At 42.2% G+C, this 20,642-nt stretch overlaps 1 protein-coding gene across 1 annotated transcript in view; it reads left to right on the top strand.

Annotated features, from left to right (window-relative positions):
• The window catches only part of LOC146809709 (germ cell-specific gene 1-like protein), a 138,642-nt gene that overhangs the window by 32,588 nt on the left and 85,412 nt on the right, over window positions 1–20,642 (top strand). Inside the window, exon 2 of the mRNA XM_085614370.1 lies at window positions 6,503–6,885. Coding sequence (XP_085470496.1) covers window positions 6,564–6,885 — 322 coding nt within the window. The 5' untranslated portion in view covers window positions 6,503–6,563. The remainder of the gene's footprint in view (window positions 1–6,502; window positions 6,886–20,642) is intronic.

Consider the following 20,642-nt stretch of genomic DNA (forward strand, 5'->3'; position numbering starts at 1 on the left):
GCATCAAAAGTCAATGTTTTGTGTTTAATTCTTGGTGCATGAGGTTAGATGTGGCTGGCAGGCAGAAGCCACATTAAAATCCAAATGTCAAATGTATTATATATGTGGCTTAGATTCTTAATACTATGTTCCAAGAAGGAGTGACTGAGAAGTGATACAGGATTTGCTCACCTTCCCAAATACGTAACCATAGAAAACCAACAGGAAAAAAATCTCTACTGTGCTTATCCTCTCTCTCCATACCCGCCCAAGGGGCTCATGCTAAGGCATTAGCAGGGCTCTCACCCCTTGGAATTCCAAATGGCATGCTTCATCATAGAATCCTCGTCCAGATATGTAGTGTATCTGGATGGGCTCAACCTTGGTAGCCAAGGAAGCTTTTTGGTTATTGGGTGGGATCCTAGATTTAAAATAGGTTAGGGTGTCCTGGGGGTTAATTTTATTTTCAAAGGGCACCCTGACGAGTTAAAAATAGGTGGGGATGCACTAAGGAAATTAGTATAGTTTGTAACCCTGGTTTAACATGTTTCAGCCATCACACCAATGCCTCACCACGCTAGTTGGCTTTCATCAGGACCTCAAAAGGATCCCATTAATATCCTATTTGTTTGCATTTAATTGTGAAACTTCCAATCGCCACACTCATACATGCCAGACATACCTACCCATTTGGTTGCTATGCTTGCATTTCTTTAGTAGCGTCCAATTTAGAGCTCCATGAGGGTAGAAGGCAGGTGGGCCTTTTAGTCAAACTTTCTTCACAGGTCTCTTCCCGGACGTGAACCTATTTGGCTCCTCTTTTCCCCACATCCAAGATTCTTATTAGACATGGTGCAACATTACAGCTTATTAAATCAAACGCCAGAGAGAGATTTGCCTAGGAACAGAGAATTTGGTCAAGCTGGGAAGCCGGGGTTGATCCCAGGTTTTCTGCTTTCACATTGTTCATTTCAGCAATTAGATGGACATATCTTGATTTCTCCTGTTTTACATGCTTTATCTTTAATTCTTGACAAATTAGGTTAAAGCTTGGGTAGCGGGCATATGGTGCAATTGTGCACTCTTCACTTCAAATAAGGACTGCCTTGCATAATCCTGCTTGCTTCTCTATGACCCAGATATTTCAGTTTTGAGAAGAAGTATCTAAACCTGTCACCCCACAACAAAAAATTATTTCCAAACATTTGAAATTGTGTGCTTTATTTACCAGTTCCAATCACTAAATGTTGAAGAGCTGTTTTCCTTGAAAAGAAGACAAGTTGCATTTTTGTAACTTTGTACATTCAAGAGTGCTAGATATGGCTGTGTTAAATTTTGCCAAGTTCTTACCCTGCTGAGGTATGGGTGTTTTTTTCTTGCTCTTCTCACACCTACCTACTGCAGCGATGTAAAGTTTGCAATGTACTGTCTTAAAACACAATAATACAGGTTAGCTTTGTTGTTATGATTCTTTTAGGTTTGAGGACTGATGTAATTCAGAGTTATGCTATCTATGAAATGAAAGATCATGTGTGCTTACCTAGGACTTGCTCCTTCAGAATGAGGTTACAGTGAATAGGTAAGCCCACAGGTCAGTATTGCTGTAAAAAAGTAGGCCGTGGTGCACCACGTTGACAGTGTAACATGTCTAGAGTATGCAGAGTTCTTTTTAGCAAGTAAAGTCCAGTGTGGATTCTGATGACTGGCGATAGTTTGTGGTGTCTCTTGCTGTTCCTACATCACCCCACTTGGCTAGTTTTCCTAAACAAACTAGTAATATTTCCTTAGAAAGGCCAATATTTTCTTGAAAGTGCTAGTTCGGACTGGAATTGCATGTGCCTTTTTCTTGTGAGTTACCTGTGTCACCGATTCCTTTTCGTCCTTGGATACTGTGCAGCTTACACTTATTTTGATGAGCAGGTCCCGCTTACTTTGAAATTTATGGTCCATTCTTTGTTTGTACATTCAGGCGTTACTGATTCTAGCGTGAGCTGTCATGTTGCACTGGTAAATGGGAGGGTTGTTTAGATATAGTTATGCCAACAATGCGAATAAGAGAGATGTCTGTTGCTAAATGTGGAAGTGACATTTTGGCGAGCAGTGTGTAATTTGTAAAAACATAAATGCAGAGCCCCAAACTTTTTCTTAGGGTCCTATTGCAGAATGTGAAGGTTGCCATAACCTTTCTTTCACTACCCTAAAATTGCTTATTCTTGTAGGTTCTTTTTTCAACCCCTATTCTGCATTCATCATTGTTTTTTCATATCTCTCCTTTCTCCATTTCTGTTTTTTTCTATTGCTTTGGGTCATGATCTGTTGGCAAAAAATGAGTCCCAATCTCCCAAAATGAGTGCAGGTGGGTAAGGCTGAGAAAGAATACTTTGCATAGGAGAGTGGTCTCACCTCTGGAGAGCGCAGGCAGTTAAAGCTATCACATCTACATGGAAATGTGCTGCGTATGGAATATTATGCCTGGCTGAGTAGGCTGGCAGTAGAGTTAGTTTGTTCAATCTTTGGGTAAATGAAGCTTTACGCTGACAAAAGGCAACGCTGTTTTATGTGCAGCTTACAAAAGTGTGAGTCTCCTGCCTAAATGAGGAGGGTGTGCATGTATACTCGAATTGCACTCAAATGTACTCATGATAGACCTGCTAAACATTTATGTGAGGGTTTAAGATCTGATGTAACTTCTTGTGATGCCACTTCCTGTAAAATCGTGGCTTGTGATGCCACTTCCAATAATGCCACGTGTGATGTCATGCGCCCTGATGTCATGCACCGTGATGTCACGTGCAGTGATATCACGGGCCGGGATGTCACTTGCATACTGCTTAGTTAGGTTAGTCCTCTATTTCTTTTTTCAGGACTAGTAGTGCCCTGCAAGAGGCCTTCCAAACATCATCATGTTAGATGTAGTGCAGGGCAGTTTGTTTATTTGCATTTCTCATAGTGTTCGATGGTAAGTTCAAGTGCAGCCCATGCCAAGCATCCCTCTATGTGCACATGCTTGATTCTATTGGGACGCGTCAGAAGGGAGGTGTTAACTTGCTGCTTTTGCTCCTGCGGCCAAAGACCCAACAACACTCAAGTACAGACCACCGGCTCAGGCACCCGCCAAGGGCTCATCGGACCAGAAGTTCAAATTAAATTGCAACAGATGGGGAGCACGCTGATTGGCAGCTGTGCGAAAGCCCTCCCCATCATCACGGCGTCTTTAGTGCAGAGCAGGCGTTGTGTTTGCTGATCAGATCAAGCGCAGTCCGTCCCGGACATCCCGTTACAAGAGTAAATTTAAATTTTTGATTCTCGTCTGAAAGGAGCAGTGCCAGTGAGTGTGCATGACCTGTTGATTTTGTGACTATGGTCAGAGGACCACCAGCACCACTAACCTTAGCAATCCATTTTAATCACACGTGTAACACATTGATATGTAAACCAGCAACAGCGCTCTCATAGTGCATCATGGGAAATGTGGCGCAGTGTTTACTCCCAATTTTCAAAGTGTTTGCAAAAAAAGGTCCAAGAATGGACACCTTTTTACGTACGTTGGTTGCATGCTCTTTCTTGGTAGGAGGGAGCAGCCTCTGGGGGTGGGGTGAGTTCGTGACTTGTGACATGTGACTTTGTTTGGGTTTTACCCAGCAGTGCTTGGGTGCAGACCACTGGCTCAGACAACCTTTACCAGCTCTTGCAGCTAAGAGGAGCACACATTATAGTTCAAGAGATGGGCCTCACACTGATTGGCAAGCTTGCACAAGACATCCCTAAGTGTGGACTGTGGCCTAAAGGTAGAAGTAGCTACTTATATTCACTCTTCTTAATGTGACACAAGTCTAAGTGGTAGCTGCGGGTTTGAGGGACCTAAGCAAGGGTGTAGATGATGGGGGAGAGGCAGCCAACACGACCTACAGCTAGTCAAGGTTTGTGTAGAACACCAAGAGTAGCAAAACCAAAGGGGATGATGGACGGAGTGTTGAACATTGCAAGCACTCACCCCCAGTCAAATGATCTGGGTTTAATCCATCATCATTCTTTAGCTCACTCCGCCACCCCAGTTCAGACATGGCCATATGCAAATCAGTCTGACCCTGTGCCTCATGGGAACAGTCCAGCCCGCACTGCCGAGCCATGTCTTCCCTGGACCGGAAACAAGCATCCTGGGACCGGTTTCTGGCATTTCAGCCAGGCTTGCTTGAATCCAGTGACAGTGACCAGGGCATCACTGCTGCTCAGGGTAATAAGTAGAAAGTTAACAACACTGATCTCTCTGTGCTAGCTGATGGTCTTACTGCCACTGCAAGATGACACAGGAGCCTTTTCCACTATATATGCATCATAACTATATTGACTGACGCTTCACCACCTGTGCACTGCAGTGCAAGAACTCAGATGGAAAGCAGTGATATGTCATGGGTCCAGTATCACTTCTTCAAATATGTCACTCCAATAGTTTCAATTGTAAAACCTGTGAATAAAGTCTTATTCTTCATAGAGTTATAGCTGTGATGGTACATTGAGTCTATATTGTGTCCACGAAGCATTGGTTGTGCTACCATGGAGCGCCTCGTGGGCAGTTACTTGGTTATCCAATTGGGAAATAAGTAAAGAAATCCCTAGTTTCTAGGTGTTCCGTTTGCAGGACGCGGAAGAGGCCTGGACAAGGAGTTGAAAGGCATAATTTTATAATGATACATGGGCCTCGATTACATGTTGCATGGTACTGGTGTGTTGGTAACTTTGCACCTGTAAAACCTCTACCGTGCAGCAATACCCTGCCAGTATGGTGCAATTAGTAGTAAATGCCCACAGAATGAGACATAACAGCGGATACACTTTGGTTCCCTTTTCCATCGAGATTAATGTTCATATTTACCACATGCCCTCATCTAGTGGCAAGTGGGAACAGGGGGGCTAGTGTGGGTAGGGAGCGTTGATGGAGAGTGATGAGGATGAGGCAGATGGAAAGGTAGGAGGCAGGATCGACTGTAATGTAAGGTGGATTTGTAGAGCGTGCTCGTCACCCGAGAGGGTATCGTTTAGCATGGGGTAGCAATGCATGGGGTCTCTCTGTGCCTGTAGGAGGGGATGACCATGGACCAATGCCATGGTGCACCTGCAGCCCGACCTACAAGCTATTTCATCAGCCAGATTTTCCAGCCAGTAAAATCAGGATCAGTGTTCTTGCACCTGGTGAGTCTGGGTTAGAGAACATTCAACACCATTCATGGTGAGGCAGAGCAGTATCCCACACGGGAATACGCCTCCACCTGACTTATAATCATCGCTAATGTGGTGAAGCAGGAAAGCGAGAATTATAACTCAGACCTCCACAAAATGCAGTTGTATTTAAGGAACAGTGCCTGTTGTCATATTTGTTTGCATTTTATGGTGTGTACTAAATTTTAAACGTTCTTTTTAGTGTGAAGTTATTACTACTTTAATATTTGGTTGTTATTCATTCTGTACTCTTTTCAAAATTTGAACATTCATTTGCAGGCTACTGTTAATAAATTCTTACTAGTCTAAAAAAAAGTCTCAAACTTTGTTTTGAAGAAATAGTGCCTGTTATTATGTTTATTTGCATATTATGGTTAGTACTCAGTTTAAAACTCTCCGTTTAATGTTATGTTGTTGCTGCTACATTAATTTTGGTTGTTATTCATTCTGTATTCTTTTCAAAACCTGAATATTCATTCATGGCCATTGTAAATTAATTATTTTTATGCTAATAAAAATTATCAATCGTATAATTCAGATTCCAAGGCTGTGCCCTACAGCTTATTGACCAAGCCACATCCGCTGCAGAAAAGAGCACAAAAAAAACTTTCTTCTTGAGATGGAGCTGTGGGTGTTTTGCAGATTTGCTTAGATGTATCAAGAATGAAACAATTTGCAATTTTGTCAGCCAATTGCTGTACTAACAGAGAAGAAGAATACTGAATTAAGTGGTTCAGCACTTTTGCCAGTGAAGCTTTGCATAAAGCACTACATAAATCTTCTTTGCGTTATTTTAAGCATTCATTCGATTAGCTAATTATTTTACATGTAAATATAAAATATTCCTTCACATAGTACAGTAAGTTAAAAAAGAATGTTAAGAGACATGCATTTTATATTTACAGTGCTTTGAAATTAAAGGAAGATAGTAATAAATGCTACTTAAGAAACATATTCCTATGATAAACAATAATGGCTCTTTAAATAGGACACCTGGGGCTCTAGAGGCTTGAACAATTGATGATATTATTACCGTGCTCACTTATTTGTTCATCCACAGAATGAATGGCTAAATCTACCTTTCTCTAGGTGGGTGCTAAGCATTTTGGGTTTGAAAATAATCAGGATTTTTAACAATATAAATATCGTTATAACTGTTTGTATTATTAACATTACTTTAATGATTGTTTTTTATTGCTAGCAGTAGTAGTGGTGGTAGTAGAATTAAGTTAATTAAAAATAACAGGAGAAAAAAAAGCAATGAGTAAGTTTTAATTTTTGACCATAAATGTTCTCATTTTTACAGAAAAGTATTTTCCATGAAACACATGTAGACCCTCTCCGAAGCTCTGTGCGCCCTAGACACAATGATCGAGCTGAGCAGGAGAGCCCGAGCTCAGCTCGCAGTGGTGCTGAACTCCCTGGCACTTACGTCATCAGTGGGCGCCTTCTTCACCAGCTACTGGTGCGAAGGCACCCACAAGGTGGTCAAGCCACCCTGCCTTTCGGCGGTGAAGACCAAGAACTGCCTAATGCTCAACCTCAACGGCAGCTTTGCTGACCCTGGAGAGGTGAATGGGACCCAGGACCCCAACGCGGTACATTACAACTGGGACACAGGCGACGACAAGTTCTCCTACAGATACTTTCACACAGGTTTCTGGCATTCCTGCGAGAAGAATATGGACGGTAAGAAGGCAAATGTGGCATTTTCACTGTATTGTGAATGGCAAGCACTTCCACTGATTTAAGAATGGCATTCAGTTCTATTGTATTATGAATGGCATGTTCTTCCACTCTACTGTAATCAATCAATCACGTTTCTTGTATAACACGACTACTCACCCGTTAGGGTCTCAAGGCGTTGAGTGGGGGGGATCTGAGGTTCAGTTAAAGAGCCAGGTCTTGAGGTCCTTCCTGAATTGAGGCAGCAACAATGATTGCCTGAGATATAGCAGTAGGGAATTCCAGGTCTTCGCAGCGAAGTAGGAGAAGGATCTTCATCCAGTTGTGGTCTTGCGGATCTGTGGGATGGTGGCTAGGGCCATTTGGGCAGAGCGGAGATGTCTAGTGGGAGTGTAGAAGGAGAGGCGGCGGTTGAGGTATGCAGGTCCGGCATTGTGGAGGGCTTTGTGGACATGTAATGACATACCCTTCCACTGCATATTAATGGCATATCACTTTATCTGTGATATAATACATGAAAGCCATACCAGTATACCGTAGCCATACCTGTATATTCTTTATTAGAATCTAGTTTCTGTGACATCTGTAATTACTTGTAAAAAGAAAATAGCATTACTACTGTACTGTAATATTAGAAAGTAGCAGTCTATGTGAAATGCGGATCCCGGAACAGAGCATCAACTGCTACTTAAACAAAGGGAAAACTAGCAGTTCACATTCTTTCTGCTGAATTACCTTTTCATGATAATTCAGAGTCAAATTCCCATAAGGAGATACATAAAGTATTGTACAATGTTTGTTGCATTATTGCAATTTACCATACCCTCTAACGGAAAAATCCAATAGTAGTATCTGATACTAAATAAACACAAATTGAGATTGCAATAAACAATTAGCTGAATGTTATCATGCTCATTTCCACAATACAGATTCCACATTGTATTCTACATATCTTCAACTAGAGCCTCACCTGTATCGAAAGGAGCAGTAGACTAAGGATTTATAATGATACCCTTTTTGTACAGTACTTCCTACTGAACCTTTTGTAAGCAATGTGAATGGCAGGTGTTACAATGACCTGATTTAATGGTATTCAATTTAATAATGACCACAAAAGGGTGGAAGGCGGAGTTGACTTTGTCAAGTTTTAAAAATATGGCTTGCAGCTAGCATTCAACTCACTGAGACAGAGATGGGTGACTGTGTGATGTGTATTATTAGGAATAAAATATTTCCTAGTTTTTGTAAGCTTGATATTTCAAGATATAGAATCCCTGTTCCTCTTTTCGGTCATTGAAATATCATTCTAAGCATAAAGTAGGGAGAACTCTAACTAATATGTCATGTCACTCCACAGTATTTACAATATTGTGCATTTTGACTCTCGAAAGAAAGGGACATATTTCCACACTATTAAAGTGTATTTGGAATGTCGTGAACTCCCACTGCATTAGAAATGTCAAACTTGTACTCACGGGTACATGAACATATAGTGACTTAGGTGGAGATAACTCTGATTCCCACTACACTGCTCTCAGCCCCTTCTATTCTCTACATTTACATGAAGGTTATCCCTTCAAATACATAGGACAATCCTGAAATCCAACACACACCAAATCTCACCAAGTAGACTCACAGTTCCTATGTATTAATACTATAGTTTCTTTCTTATAATAGTAATACAAGGGTAATGCACTACATATTCATTGTATTGGCTCAAGCATATGCTTCAGCTGTATTATCAATCCTTTGGACTTCCGCTTTATTAGAACTGTCATTCATGTCCCTTGTCACAGTAAAATGGTACTCTTCTTCTGCAAAAATGTCTTCCTTTTTCACTGTATAAGTAATGTTATGTACTTATTTCATAATCAGAATGTCATGCACTTCAACTACATAATAATCTAATCCACTTTCATTGTATTACAAAAGTAATTCACTGCCATAAGAGCAGTACTGTCGGAAACCCAACTTTGTGCATGATTCTCTTAGTTTAGAGTGGATAGCTGATATTTATACTTCTGAGCATTTTGGGCCCAACTGCATGTGCCTCCCCCTAAAAATGGAAACTGATTTTATTAGATGGCTCATCATTACAATTTTTATGTGATTGTAACAGTGTGACATTCAATTCAATATAATTTAACACAACTGACACTGATTTTCTCAACCATATCCAAAACATTGCCTTGGGAACATGCTACAGGTTGTTCAGATTGAGCCATCTGACTCACAGGAATCACAGTACTACAGACAATACATATAAGAAATCCCTTCTCGGATTCTTGACTATGATGCCATAAGATGTTAATTTCTTCCTGTAACTCTTTGACCCCAGGACACATCACATAAAGTGGTCCATCCACAAGTGGGTACCTTTCCACTAGAGGTCCTAGGGAAATCTGGATATTGTTGAGAAAATCAGTGTATAATATTTCCATGCCACTTCATTCAGAAGAACCTCCGTGTGAACCCCTGAAGAAGTCCGTTGGGACGAAACACGCTGGTTATATTTTAATAAAAGAAGGATATTTTTTTTTTAAATAAATAAAAGAAGAACATGAATAAAGAAATCTTTTGAACAAATACAATGGAGTCTGTGCATTATGTCAGTTGTGTTAAATTACAATGATTTGAATTTCACACTGTTAAAATCACACAAAAAATTGTAGTGCTGAGCCATCCAATTTTGCAATTGTCTATGGATTTTTTTCTTGTGAAGAAAACAATGGGAGCTGGATTTCTGGACTTGCGCACTACCCTAGTCTATTGGTAACTTCACCCACTAAAGTGTTAGGTGCGATGCATAATTGCCTTAGCCTCTTTGTATAAAAAGCATTTGATTTCATTTTTAGATTGCCTTATTTAGCCTTTTTGTAAGTGCACACATGGCACAAACTGTAGAACAGTCAAAATGTGAGCTGCAGTGACAATTTCTCTACTCACGGTTGAGGCAAAATCTATAATATGAGCTACAAAATAGTTGTGTTATAGCCAGTCCTCTGTATCTAAAACAAAGGCACTTATTCTCAATGAAAAACTGATTTACAACTATGATAATTGAGATGTAAATATGTAGTCCTGGTTTTGCACAACTGAAAAGAACACATTACTTACATCGGTAAAGCTAGCTCTTTCTGGTAAATACTGTAGCAGATTCCTCAACCTCCCTAAGCACCAGACTGGATCGGGAAACTGCTCTGCAGCAATGCTCTCATATGCCACTAGGTGGTGCTGTGTGGCTCTACACCAACCTAGAAGTGATAGAACAGCACTACATTTCGGAGACACATAAAAGTACTACAATTGTGCACTGACTTCAGTTTCCTATTCTTCCTTTTCCGGCAACTTGCACGTGGAGCGGGAAAAACTGTCGGTACCAGTGTACTGATTGCTAATTTGGAAACTTTTTTAGAAGTTAAAATGAGGCACTCCACTGAACAGGGAGGTGGGTTGGAGGTGAGGATTCTGCCGTTAGATAGAGTACCCAATAGAAAGAACATTACCAAACATAGGTAACTTATTCTCCTGATGGATATTCTACATGCAGATTTCTCACCTCCGGATGCATGCCAAAGCAGTATCTCCCCAAATGAAGGGTCTATTGAGTTGACTCAGGCCAAGAAGTCCTACAGGACCAGCTGGCTTAAATGTCCTTAACACTGTACTTGGCTGTAAAGGCAGTAGTACTTTGTGAACTCATGTACCAAAACCCCCATCGCAGCCTGGTGAATGTCATGTACGGGCACCCCATGTGCCAACGCCATGGTAGCAGACTCAGTCCTGTTAGAATGGGCTCTCAAACCTTCTGGTGGCTGCTTCTTGGCCAGTGAGTCGCAGATCTTAATACAGAGGACTAGCCACATCAAAGGGGTCGTCTTCTAGACTGCCTTCCCTTTTTTTGTATCCCAGAGATCCGCACAAAAAGCTGATTGCCACATGGGGGTTTTTGGTATGATCCGGGTCTAACCAATGAAGTTTCTTCTAACTCTTTCAAGGGTGGGGAGCAAAGAAGGCTGACAGGGTGATGGGTTGCCCCACGAGGAAATGAGCCAGAACCTTAGGCAAGAAGGCTGCCCTACTCCTCAGCACAAGTTTGTCCAGAAAACGTTAGTGTAGGGAGGTTAGACCTGATACATTTTAGAGATTCTTTTCCAGGGCACGGCCAGGAAATGGGTTCTATAGACCTGCGGTACCGAAGACATAGTCAATATGCAAACCTGAGACAGAGAACCAATGGGTGCAAGCGACCCGGTAACCCCCTGAATGTTAGTTGAGTGAAATGCGTTCTAGGTAATGATCAATCCTGTGAGATATCACAAGGATAATTGGTGGAACTAAACCTCAGGAAACCACGAATATATTTTCAAGATTTATTTAAAATCAAAATACTATCTTACTGCATGCAGTATGAATAATAACTGTTCTAAAAATCAAGCAAATTGTGGTTATGATATGTATCAGGAGGGTAAATAATAATAAATATTGTAACATTTTTATGATGTCATAAAGTTTCTTTATATCAATATCTCCAGCCCCACCTTCCTGTCAGCTAAGAAAGCTAAACTTAGCAGCAAAAGAGACCTATTTCGAGTTTAAGAGATGGTTTAGACCCACATACCTCTTTTGAACAACAGAACCAATGTTCAAAAAGGAACTTGCATCTGCTATTCTTGTCTGCAGATAGGCAGAAAAGCCCACCGAGTGAAGGCTGGAAGTGTCTTCCCCTTAGCCATCAGCCATTGAAGGTGATTACATCACTGTAGGACCCTCAGTCTTAGGGCCCTAGAGCAAAACTCCACCCTATCACATCACACTCTGTTCTTAGTTTATATATTGTATTTGAAATTTTTTAGAATAAACAATTAGTAGTAAAGACCTGGCAGTTGCTTACTTACATTCTGTGAAACATTGCCTATCGTTTAAATACAATAAATGAGAAATGGAGTTGTCTGCTTTTATGAAACCTTGTTTAATATTTAAAAACCATCAATGTACAAGAACATTCCATCCATACAGAAAAACATGAATACATTAATGGAGCCATGTTTATCATAATCCAATGACTATCAACATGAAAAAAATATCTAAATAAACAGCATATTTAAATAGAGAAGGGGGATACCGAGAACAGAAAATATATGATTATAACAGTGCCTGAAGCTCACTCACAAGACAAGCTGAAGTAATTATGGTGAGGAAGGCAGTCTTTAAAGTCAGGAAACAGAGTGAACAGTTATGCATCGTCTCAAATGGCATACAGCTAACAAATATGAAGACCACATTTTGGTCCCACTGAAACATTACTAACAGTCTGGGAAGAAACGTGTGTCAAACCTTTTATAACACTTACCACAGCAGGTACTTTAAACAAGGATGGTTGGTCCGACAAACATAGAAAAGCCACAAACATCAACAAATAGCCTTTAACAGAACCCACTGCAGGGCTTTGCTACGGCAAACACAAAAAGCGAACAAAAGAACATAGGCAGCTTGGCTTGTAAAGGGTCAGTCTTGCAGATACCATGCCAAGCCACAAATGTATCCCAGTTCCCAGCATAAATGGACTCTGTGGAAGGATGTCTACAGGGCCGGCTTTAGCACTGGTGGCGCCCAGTGCAACAATGTTTTTGGCGCCCCCAACGACCACCTCAGTCACGGATACCCTCACTACCACCCTTTAACACTCTTCATAACCTCTCTCTCAGATGCATTTAATTAATTTTATAGCGTTATTCATGAAACTGAAGGATTGTCAGAGCACTTTAGATAACACACGCATTACACAGAGACAATCAATCATAGGTGTGTAAATCAGTGTATAGGAAATGTTACATAAGACAGAGGACAACAAGGGGTAGATTCACATGTCATCCATACAGGTAGGCAGTATAGTTGAAGAGTACTTGGTCTGGAGAAGCGCAAACTCTGAATTTAAAATGTAACACAATGGATTGGGGCTCTCTTTAATAACCAGAACTGATTTGTATCCAAATGAGCCCTTTTTGCAACATTACAATAATGAAAGTCTGGGCAAAAAAATCCATACACTCTAATCTATACCTTGAAGTCTGCACGCAGTTCTTTGATGGCAGTTAATAGCTCACTGCAAACTACAACTAACAAAAGGAAGTCCCTGACAAAAGCAGTAACCCACTGACCTGTTTACATTATATTCACTTTGTGATCTGCATGGTACATGTTCTTTGCAGCAGGCATATTAACCCTTTGTGCTACCTTCAAAACTTCCACGTGTCAAAACTTCTACTAGACAAAACTCCGATCTTGCCAGGAAGAACATTGATCACTGGAGTTTTCTTGACATTTTAATTGTGGACTGCAAGTTGCTGGAGGCCAGGAACACGGCAGCAGCTGCTTTTAAGCAAACAGGCGCCCCTGTGTGAAGTCAGCACACGGTGCGGTGGCACCGGTCGCACCGCCCTGGATTTCTAGCAGGGAGGATGATATCCACCACTTCAATCAGCTGATCAAACGCAATCAACTGCCGCCACTCACTCTGTAAATGTAGATTGCACAGATTTGGGTGAAAGACCCTGACGTGCTACTGCAACAGAAGATCCTCCTAAAGTGGTCGCCTGATCAGAGGACAGATGCTCATTCCTATAAGTTCTGGGTACTACATTCTCCTTGCCTTATCCGGAGCCATTTAGATGACTTGGCCTGGTTATTCCTGATGTTTTTCAGAACTTGGGAAAGGTGTACAGAAGTTCCATATTTCATTGCAGCCAGAATACAGTGTTCTTGTGGAAACAAAACCTTTGACACTGCTCATTCTCGATGGAGGCAAAAAAATTTAGCAAGAGGTCTCCCCACTGCTGGAAGATGCCTTGTGTCATTTTGGTATGTAGATGCCATTTATGATATGGCAAATGCCTCCTGCTGAACTTGGCCGCTCTGGCATTCAATGACTCAGCTAGATGGATTGTAGCTGTAAAAGTGCCCTGCTGCTTCAACCAACTCCAGAGATGCAGAGCTTCCTGGCACAGGAACCAGAACTCACTTCTGCCATGCTTGTTGTAATTACACATGCCAGCGGTATTGTCGGTGAGAACCTGCACCTTGATGGATGTCCGGAAAGCCTTCAGAGCTAGATGAATAGTCGTAACTCCAACACATTGATATGGAGATGGGTTCTGTCGGAGACCAGAGTCCCCTGATGTTCACCTCCCACAGATGACGTCCCCATTGCAGTAGTGATGCATCCACCACCAGCGTCAGCACTGGGTGGGGAGAGGGAAGGGGTCGGCCACTGGACCAATAGCATTTGAGCAGCCACCACTGCAGATCGTGAGCTGTCTCCTGAGAAATCTGGATGACATCCAATAGATATCCTTAATGCTGGGCCCACTGGAACGTCGGATTCCATTGTAGAGCCCACATGTGCCACCCGGTGTATTCGACAAGAAGGATGCAGAGGGCAAAGAGACCAAGAAACCTCAGAGCTGCTCTCACCGGTATCCAAGACCAAGGCTGAAACATCAGGATTATAGCTTGAATGTCATGGACTTGTTGCAATGAAGGGAAGGCCCTGAACTGCACTCTATCCAGGATGGTTCAAAAGAATGGTAGCCTCTGCGAAGGAGTCAGGTGACTTTGGCTCATTGACCATGAACCCCTATGATGTCAGGAGATTCGCCTTCATCTGGAGGTGGTCTATGGCTGACTGTGGTGAGCCTATCTTCAATAGCCAGTCATTTAAGCAAGGAAAAACTTGTATCCCTGACCTGAGGGGCATTGGTGAGGCCACAAGGCAGCATGGTTTACTGAAAATGCACCTGGCTGAGCTTGGACCACGGGTAAAATATGTGGGACGCCAGGGCTGGTATAGATTATTAACGTCCTGTAGGTCAAAGGACACCATCAACCCCAGGGTCCAGAGCAGTCAAGATCTGGGCCAGCATGAGCATTCTAAATCCAAATTTGTCCTACTGAAAGACATTCAGAGGTTGAAAGTCTAAAATAGGATGGAGGCCCTTGTCATTTTTCAGTTCGAAGATATACCATGAAGAGTAACAACCCACGCCTCTTTCTGAGTCCTGCACCCTCTCGATAGCACCGCTGAAGAGAAACATCCACACCTCTAGTTACAGAAGGGACTTGAAGGTCACCGTGTTGTGGTGGGGGAATATTTGGCAGGGCAATAATAAAGGGTAGTGCATAGTCAAACAGAAGGATTTGTATGATCCATCTCTCCAGCATGATGAATTGCCAACCTGAAAGTATTGAATCTTGCTCCTAAAGGATGGGTGTGCACCATTAATGGCAAATTAAAGGAAACTTCACAAACAAAGCCTATGCACACGCTACAGTGTTAAGTGAAAATTAGATGTGTAAACATGAAAAAGATGCAGGCAAATGAAATCTTGTAAGATGTTCTTCTTGTTTTTAATTCCATGAGAAAACACAGGGTCCAGCCAACACGTGTTTCATCCAAAGGGTAGTGACCCTAGGCTTCTTCAGGGCTGGAAGTGATACAAACACAAACTCCCTTTACATTAATGTCAGAAATGTCACGTGTGTAACACGGACATGTACAAGGCCATACACGAAAGATTAGGTGACACACGTGCATTTACAGTGCAGAAGACGTGGCAAACATCGTCATCACGTGGGGAAACCTTCATTGCATAGACATTGATATGTGGTGTGAGTGGAAATTGCCAAGAGATTGGCGTGAGAGAAAGGAGAAGAAAGAAAATGCAATGTTTGTTTACATCGCAGTGCTGGTATCGTGGTAGAATGCGTATATAATGTGTGCATGCTAGTGCCTACATTTCAGGCCATCCGGGCTAAAAAACTGTTGATCGCTGGTAGAAAATCAATCTGACCATGGAAACAGGACTGAATAATATCGAGTCCAGAAAGTGGAAGGAACGTACAAAGGAAGCAACAATAGTGTGATGACCTGAGTGTTAAAGACAAACCAAAACCGAGTGAGAGGGACTGTAGAAACTGAAGGACATATACCTGTCGTGTGAGCAAAGTAACTTGGACCTGGGGAAATTCGATAAAAAAGGGTTAATTAATATGCTAGAAAAAACACTGAGTGAGAATGTACTCAAAAGTAGTGCCCGAGAGGTGAATACCTCGCCTAAAAGCCGGTGATAATTTCAACCCGGCCGGTCATAGGTAAAGCCAACTGGGTCTTTGTGGTAAAGACTCCGTCAATCTGGGAATATAAATTTGACCTGTTACTGCTAAATAGACACAAAAATGGCTTAGAGTGCAGATGACCAAAGGTCACGTTGAAAAGGTGGGAATCTCACCCAGAAGCCGGTGATAAGTCCAACTCTGCAGGGCATCAGAAAAGCTACAATTAATCTTCCGAAAATCGCTTGGTGATTCTGTAGATAAAAGTAAGACCTATCAATGCTAAATTACTGTGAACATGAGTTAAACACCAGGTGTAATTTTCAGTGGTCATGATACGAGAGTGAAAGTCCAGTGGTCTCTTACCTTGAGATGTAAAGGGGCCTCGTCTAATTAAATTCATCGTGATGTAGATAGAGAGTCAAGAAAGGTCAGGTGGAAGTGTATATAGGCCAAAGTATGCCTTAGATGTCTGTCATTCTGTAGGAATGGACAAACAGTGGTATTAGACTAAAGAATTGTAACATGGGAAAGCCAAACCTACTGATTGAGATAGTCTGTAAAAACGTGGGAAACAGGAAAATGTCTACCTTCGAGCGAGTACGCTGCGACCATAATCCAAGCACTCCCGGGTACACGTAGAAACCGTATGCTAATACAGAAATGACCCGGAAGTGCTTAAATAGTGTCCTTCTCAAAAAAGCTAGAACGAGAGGTGGAAAAGTACCGACAGGAACTGTGATACACGAAAAGAGTAAGTGTTCAATAAAGTTCACACGATACACAAAATTGCAGATAGTAGTGGGGCGGTTCTAATGTACTAAGTGTGCAGGATATAACGGTGGTGTTAGAAAATCGTGATGAGTGCATTGCAGTGTGAGCAAGAAAAGAAGATAGATGAAATGTCACCAGTTTGTGTCATATCACAATATGGTTTCAAAAGTGTACATGTATAGATTGTAAATTAGTGATGGTTCACAGTGCGCACAGAGTAACATGTAATGAAATCATGTGTATACAGTGACATTTGTGGGATGAAACATGACACAAAATATAGGTCCTGGTGTCAGCATAGAGCAAAGAGGCATGTGCATATAAGATTATCAGGGACATGTGCCTATAAGATTACCGAACACTATAACAATAAACAGAAAAAACAGACAACACTCCGTAGCGAAAACAGGGCTGATATGCAGAGGGCCACAAGTTAGCCCTACGGGATTCGCAAGGAAAATATCAACATGTTTAATTAGTCATACCAGATAGAAGATTCACAGCAGGATGGAACTAGGATATGCATAGTACGTATGAAGTGATGCACATGACATTAAAAAGCCCCACACCTGTTGTCATGACTGTAATCGCGTATCAATGGGGAGGAGTGACACGCCAAATCAATTGACAGTTGGAAATGTACCAAACAGGGGATCAAATAACGGATACATAGTGAGCATACATATTGATCACCTAAAAAACAATGTAATTCATGGTCGCTGTTGAGTCCTAGCTCAACCGCTCTCAAACGCATGAGACGTTTGCATGCACACTCTAGTACGTAAATCACATATTTGGTACCACAGTTGATGTTCGATCTGATGGTATAGTTCTTCTTAGGTCCAGCAAATTCAATCAAGTTGCTCTTGGCCCATCTCCATACGCCGCAGGAACCGCATTTGTAAAAGCCTAGTGACTTCTGTGTTAGCCAAGTCATAGTTTTCCTTTCTGTGGGGAAACTAGGGCTCAGTCTGGTTCTCAATGTCCTACCTCGTCTGTATGTAATCAGCGATCGATTGGTGGTGTGGTCTTTTAGAGACTTGTCAGCTGTGAGCAACCTCCAGTGTTTTTCAAGGCTCTTGTTGAAGACAATACTGAGGTTGCTGAAGTCTGTAATTAGCCTGACCGGATGCTTGTCCGTAACCTTCTGTTCTCTGTTTTTGAGTGTGTCATTCCTACATGTCTTCTCGATCCTACTCTCTGCTCTCCCTAGGTTGGGTTGTGTGCATCCCCTATTCTTGAAACGTGCTCTCATGCTTGTAAGGCAGGAGTTGAAGTCATCATCGTTACTACAGTTTCTTCTTGCCCGGGTAAATTCGCCAAATGGGATGGATAGGATCTGATGTGGTGGGTGTGCACTTGTGGCGTGGAGGATTGCGTTGCAGGCAGTGTCTTTGCAAAAAAGGCAGCAATGTAGTGCATTCTCCCTCACATATAGTTCTACATCTAAGAAAGTGACACTTATTCAGTTGATTGTGTGAGTAAACCTGATGTCATAGGAGATGGTGTTAAGATATGTGCAAAATGGGGTGAGTTTCTCCTGCGTGCCTAACCATATTAGGAGGCAATCATCAATGTAAAGCCCCCAGAAAATAATGGAGTCACTGTATGTACTATCTTTGCTGCCCCAGATCCAATTCTCCTCTAGACCGCCCATGAAGAGATTCGCAAAGGATGGAGAAAACATGGAGCCTACAGCTACTCTCCTTTTCTGTCTGTACCAGTGTTGTTCAAATAGGAAGACATTATTCTCGAGAATAAGTTCCATCATTGACAACAGCATGTTGGTGTGCAGCCGCTGTGTTGCTGCTCTCTTGTGAAGATGTCTTTGTATTGCCTTAAGACCGAGTTCTGGTTTAATGCTCGTGTATAAGGACACAACGTCAAGTGTAGCTAGGATCATGCCTGGCTACAAATTCAAATCTGTAAGGATTCTGAGAATGTGCTTGGTTACTCTAATGTATAATGTAGGAAGGGAGATTCTGCACTAGAGGGCCAAGAAACAAGTCAACGTATTCGGCAAGTCGTTCAGTAGGTCCCCCTATTCCAGAAACAATGGGTCTTCCCGGTGGAAAAGTCAATTGTTTATGCACCTTAGGGAGGGTGTAAAGGCACGGGAATGTTGGTCTGAAGACCTTAAGTTACATCAGCTCATCATCGTCGATCAGAACGGCACTGTGCCAGTCAGTAAGATGTTTGTTGATTTTTTAATGTTAAAGGTCCTATGGGGTTCTGATGAAGACTCTCGTAACAAGTCACTTCATTGAGTTGTGTCATGATCTCCCTGTGGTAATCTAGTCTGTTCATCACGACTACGTTACCCCCCTTGTCAGCTCCTCTTATTATCATCTTGTCATCAATGGCTAGTGTGTTGAGAGCCTGACGCTCACCTGGGAGAAGATTGAAACGGTGTCTAGTTCTGATGTGGCAGCTTGAGTCACTGTATTTGTTTAAGTCTTCTAGGACCAGTTGGTAGAAAGTATCAACTGAATTGCCCCCTGGTAGGGTGGGTGTCCATTTGGACTTGTTCTTCAAACCACTAGCCAGTGTGTAGTATGGGTCCACCTCTAATTCTTCTAGGATTGTCTCCATCTGGTATGGTGTATGTTCCATGTCTGTAAGTGATAGCAGTAAGTGTGTGTCATGCACATCCTGTATGCTTAGTACATCTGATAAAAAACAGGTTGGAATATTCGTGTTTCTTTTATTCGGCATAGGATTATTAGGGAAAAACTTCTTCAATTTGAGATTTCGCACAAACTTAAACAAATCAATTTTCAGATTACAAATATCTCCCTGTACCTTCGGGATGAAGCTCAAACCTTTCTCTAAAAGGGAGATCATGTCTGTTGGACTTCGCCCTTTTTGCAGGGTCATCCATGAACTTTTTGCCTTCCTCCTGATCAGTGCTAAAGTGCATATGCTCTCCCTATGTAAATTGATGTATGGTTTAGTGATTCCATGATTGGCTGGTTTGGTTTACCTGTCAGACCCTAGTACAGTGCACCAGGAGTGCCCAGGGCTGGTAATCCAAATGCTGCTGGTGGGCTTGCAGCACTGGTTGTGCCACCTACAGAAACAGCCTGTAAAAGTGTGTCTAATGCTTGCCATTGCAGAGCCTGTGTGCAGTCTCGGGCTGCCATGTTGACTGGGCAAGTGCACCCACTTGCCAGTACCTAAACCTTCCCTTTGCTGCAAATTAGTCACCCCTATGGTAGGCCCAAGGGCAGGGTGCATTGTAAGTATAAGTTAGGGCAAGCCCTGGTGTGTGTGGCATGTCCTAATAGTGAATTACAGCCATTTTCGTTTTTCACTATTGCAAGGCTACCTTTTCCCCATAGGTCAGAATGGGCAGTTTGATTATTACATCTTATAATCCTAACTGACTCAGGGAACATGGTAGAAATTCGAGTTTAGTATGCCTGAACTCAGAATGATAAAAGACATATTTTAGTGGAGTTGGTTTTAACATTCTGTGTTTGGAAATACCACTTTTAGAAAGTAGGTATTTTCTTGTCTAACCATCCAAACCTGCCTCTGCTAGGCTGTGTATTCCTTGTCTGGAGTTTGAGTGACAGGGACTGGGAAATTCCAGGGGGCTGGGGAATTCCCGGAGACAGGGTGAGTCAGCCCAGGGCTGAATAGAGAGATCTCCATGTAGATGGGTGGGAGGAGTTGCACCTGGGACCTGAATAGGGCTGTGCTTTCCCTCCACAATGCTGGCTCCACCTCCTGTGGTGCGTCTGATGTCTCTGCCCTGCACTGTAAAAGGAAAGAAGGAGTCATGTAAACAAAGTGCTCCAGGACTGACCAGAACTGGTTTGGACTAGGCAAAGGCCTCTCTGCCTTCAGAGAACAAAGAGAACCTGTGTATA

This window comes from Triturus cristatus, chromosome 7, assembly GCF_964204655.1.
Source record: "Triturus cristatus chromosome 7, aTriCri1.1, whole genome shotgun sequence".
In the NCBI taxonomy this organism is placed as follows: domain Eukaryota; kingdom Metazoa; phylum Chordata; class Amphibia; order Caudata; family Salamandridae; genus Triturus; species Triturus cristatus.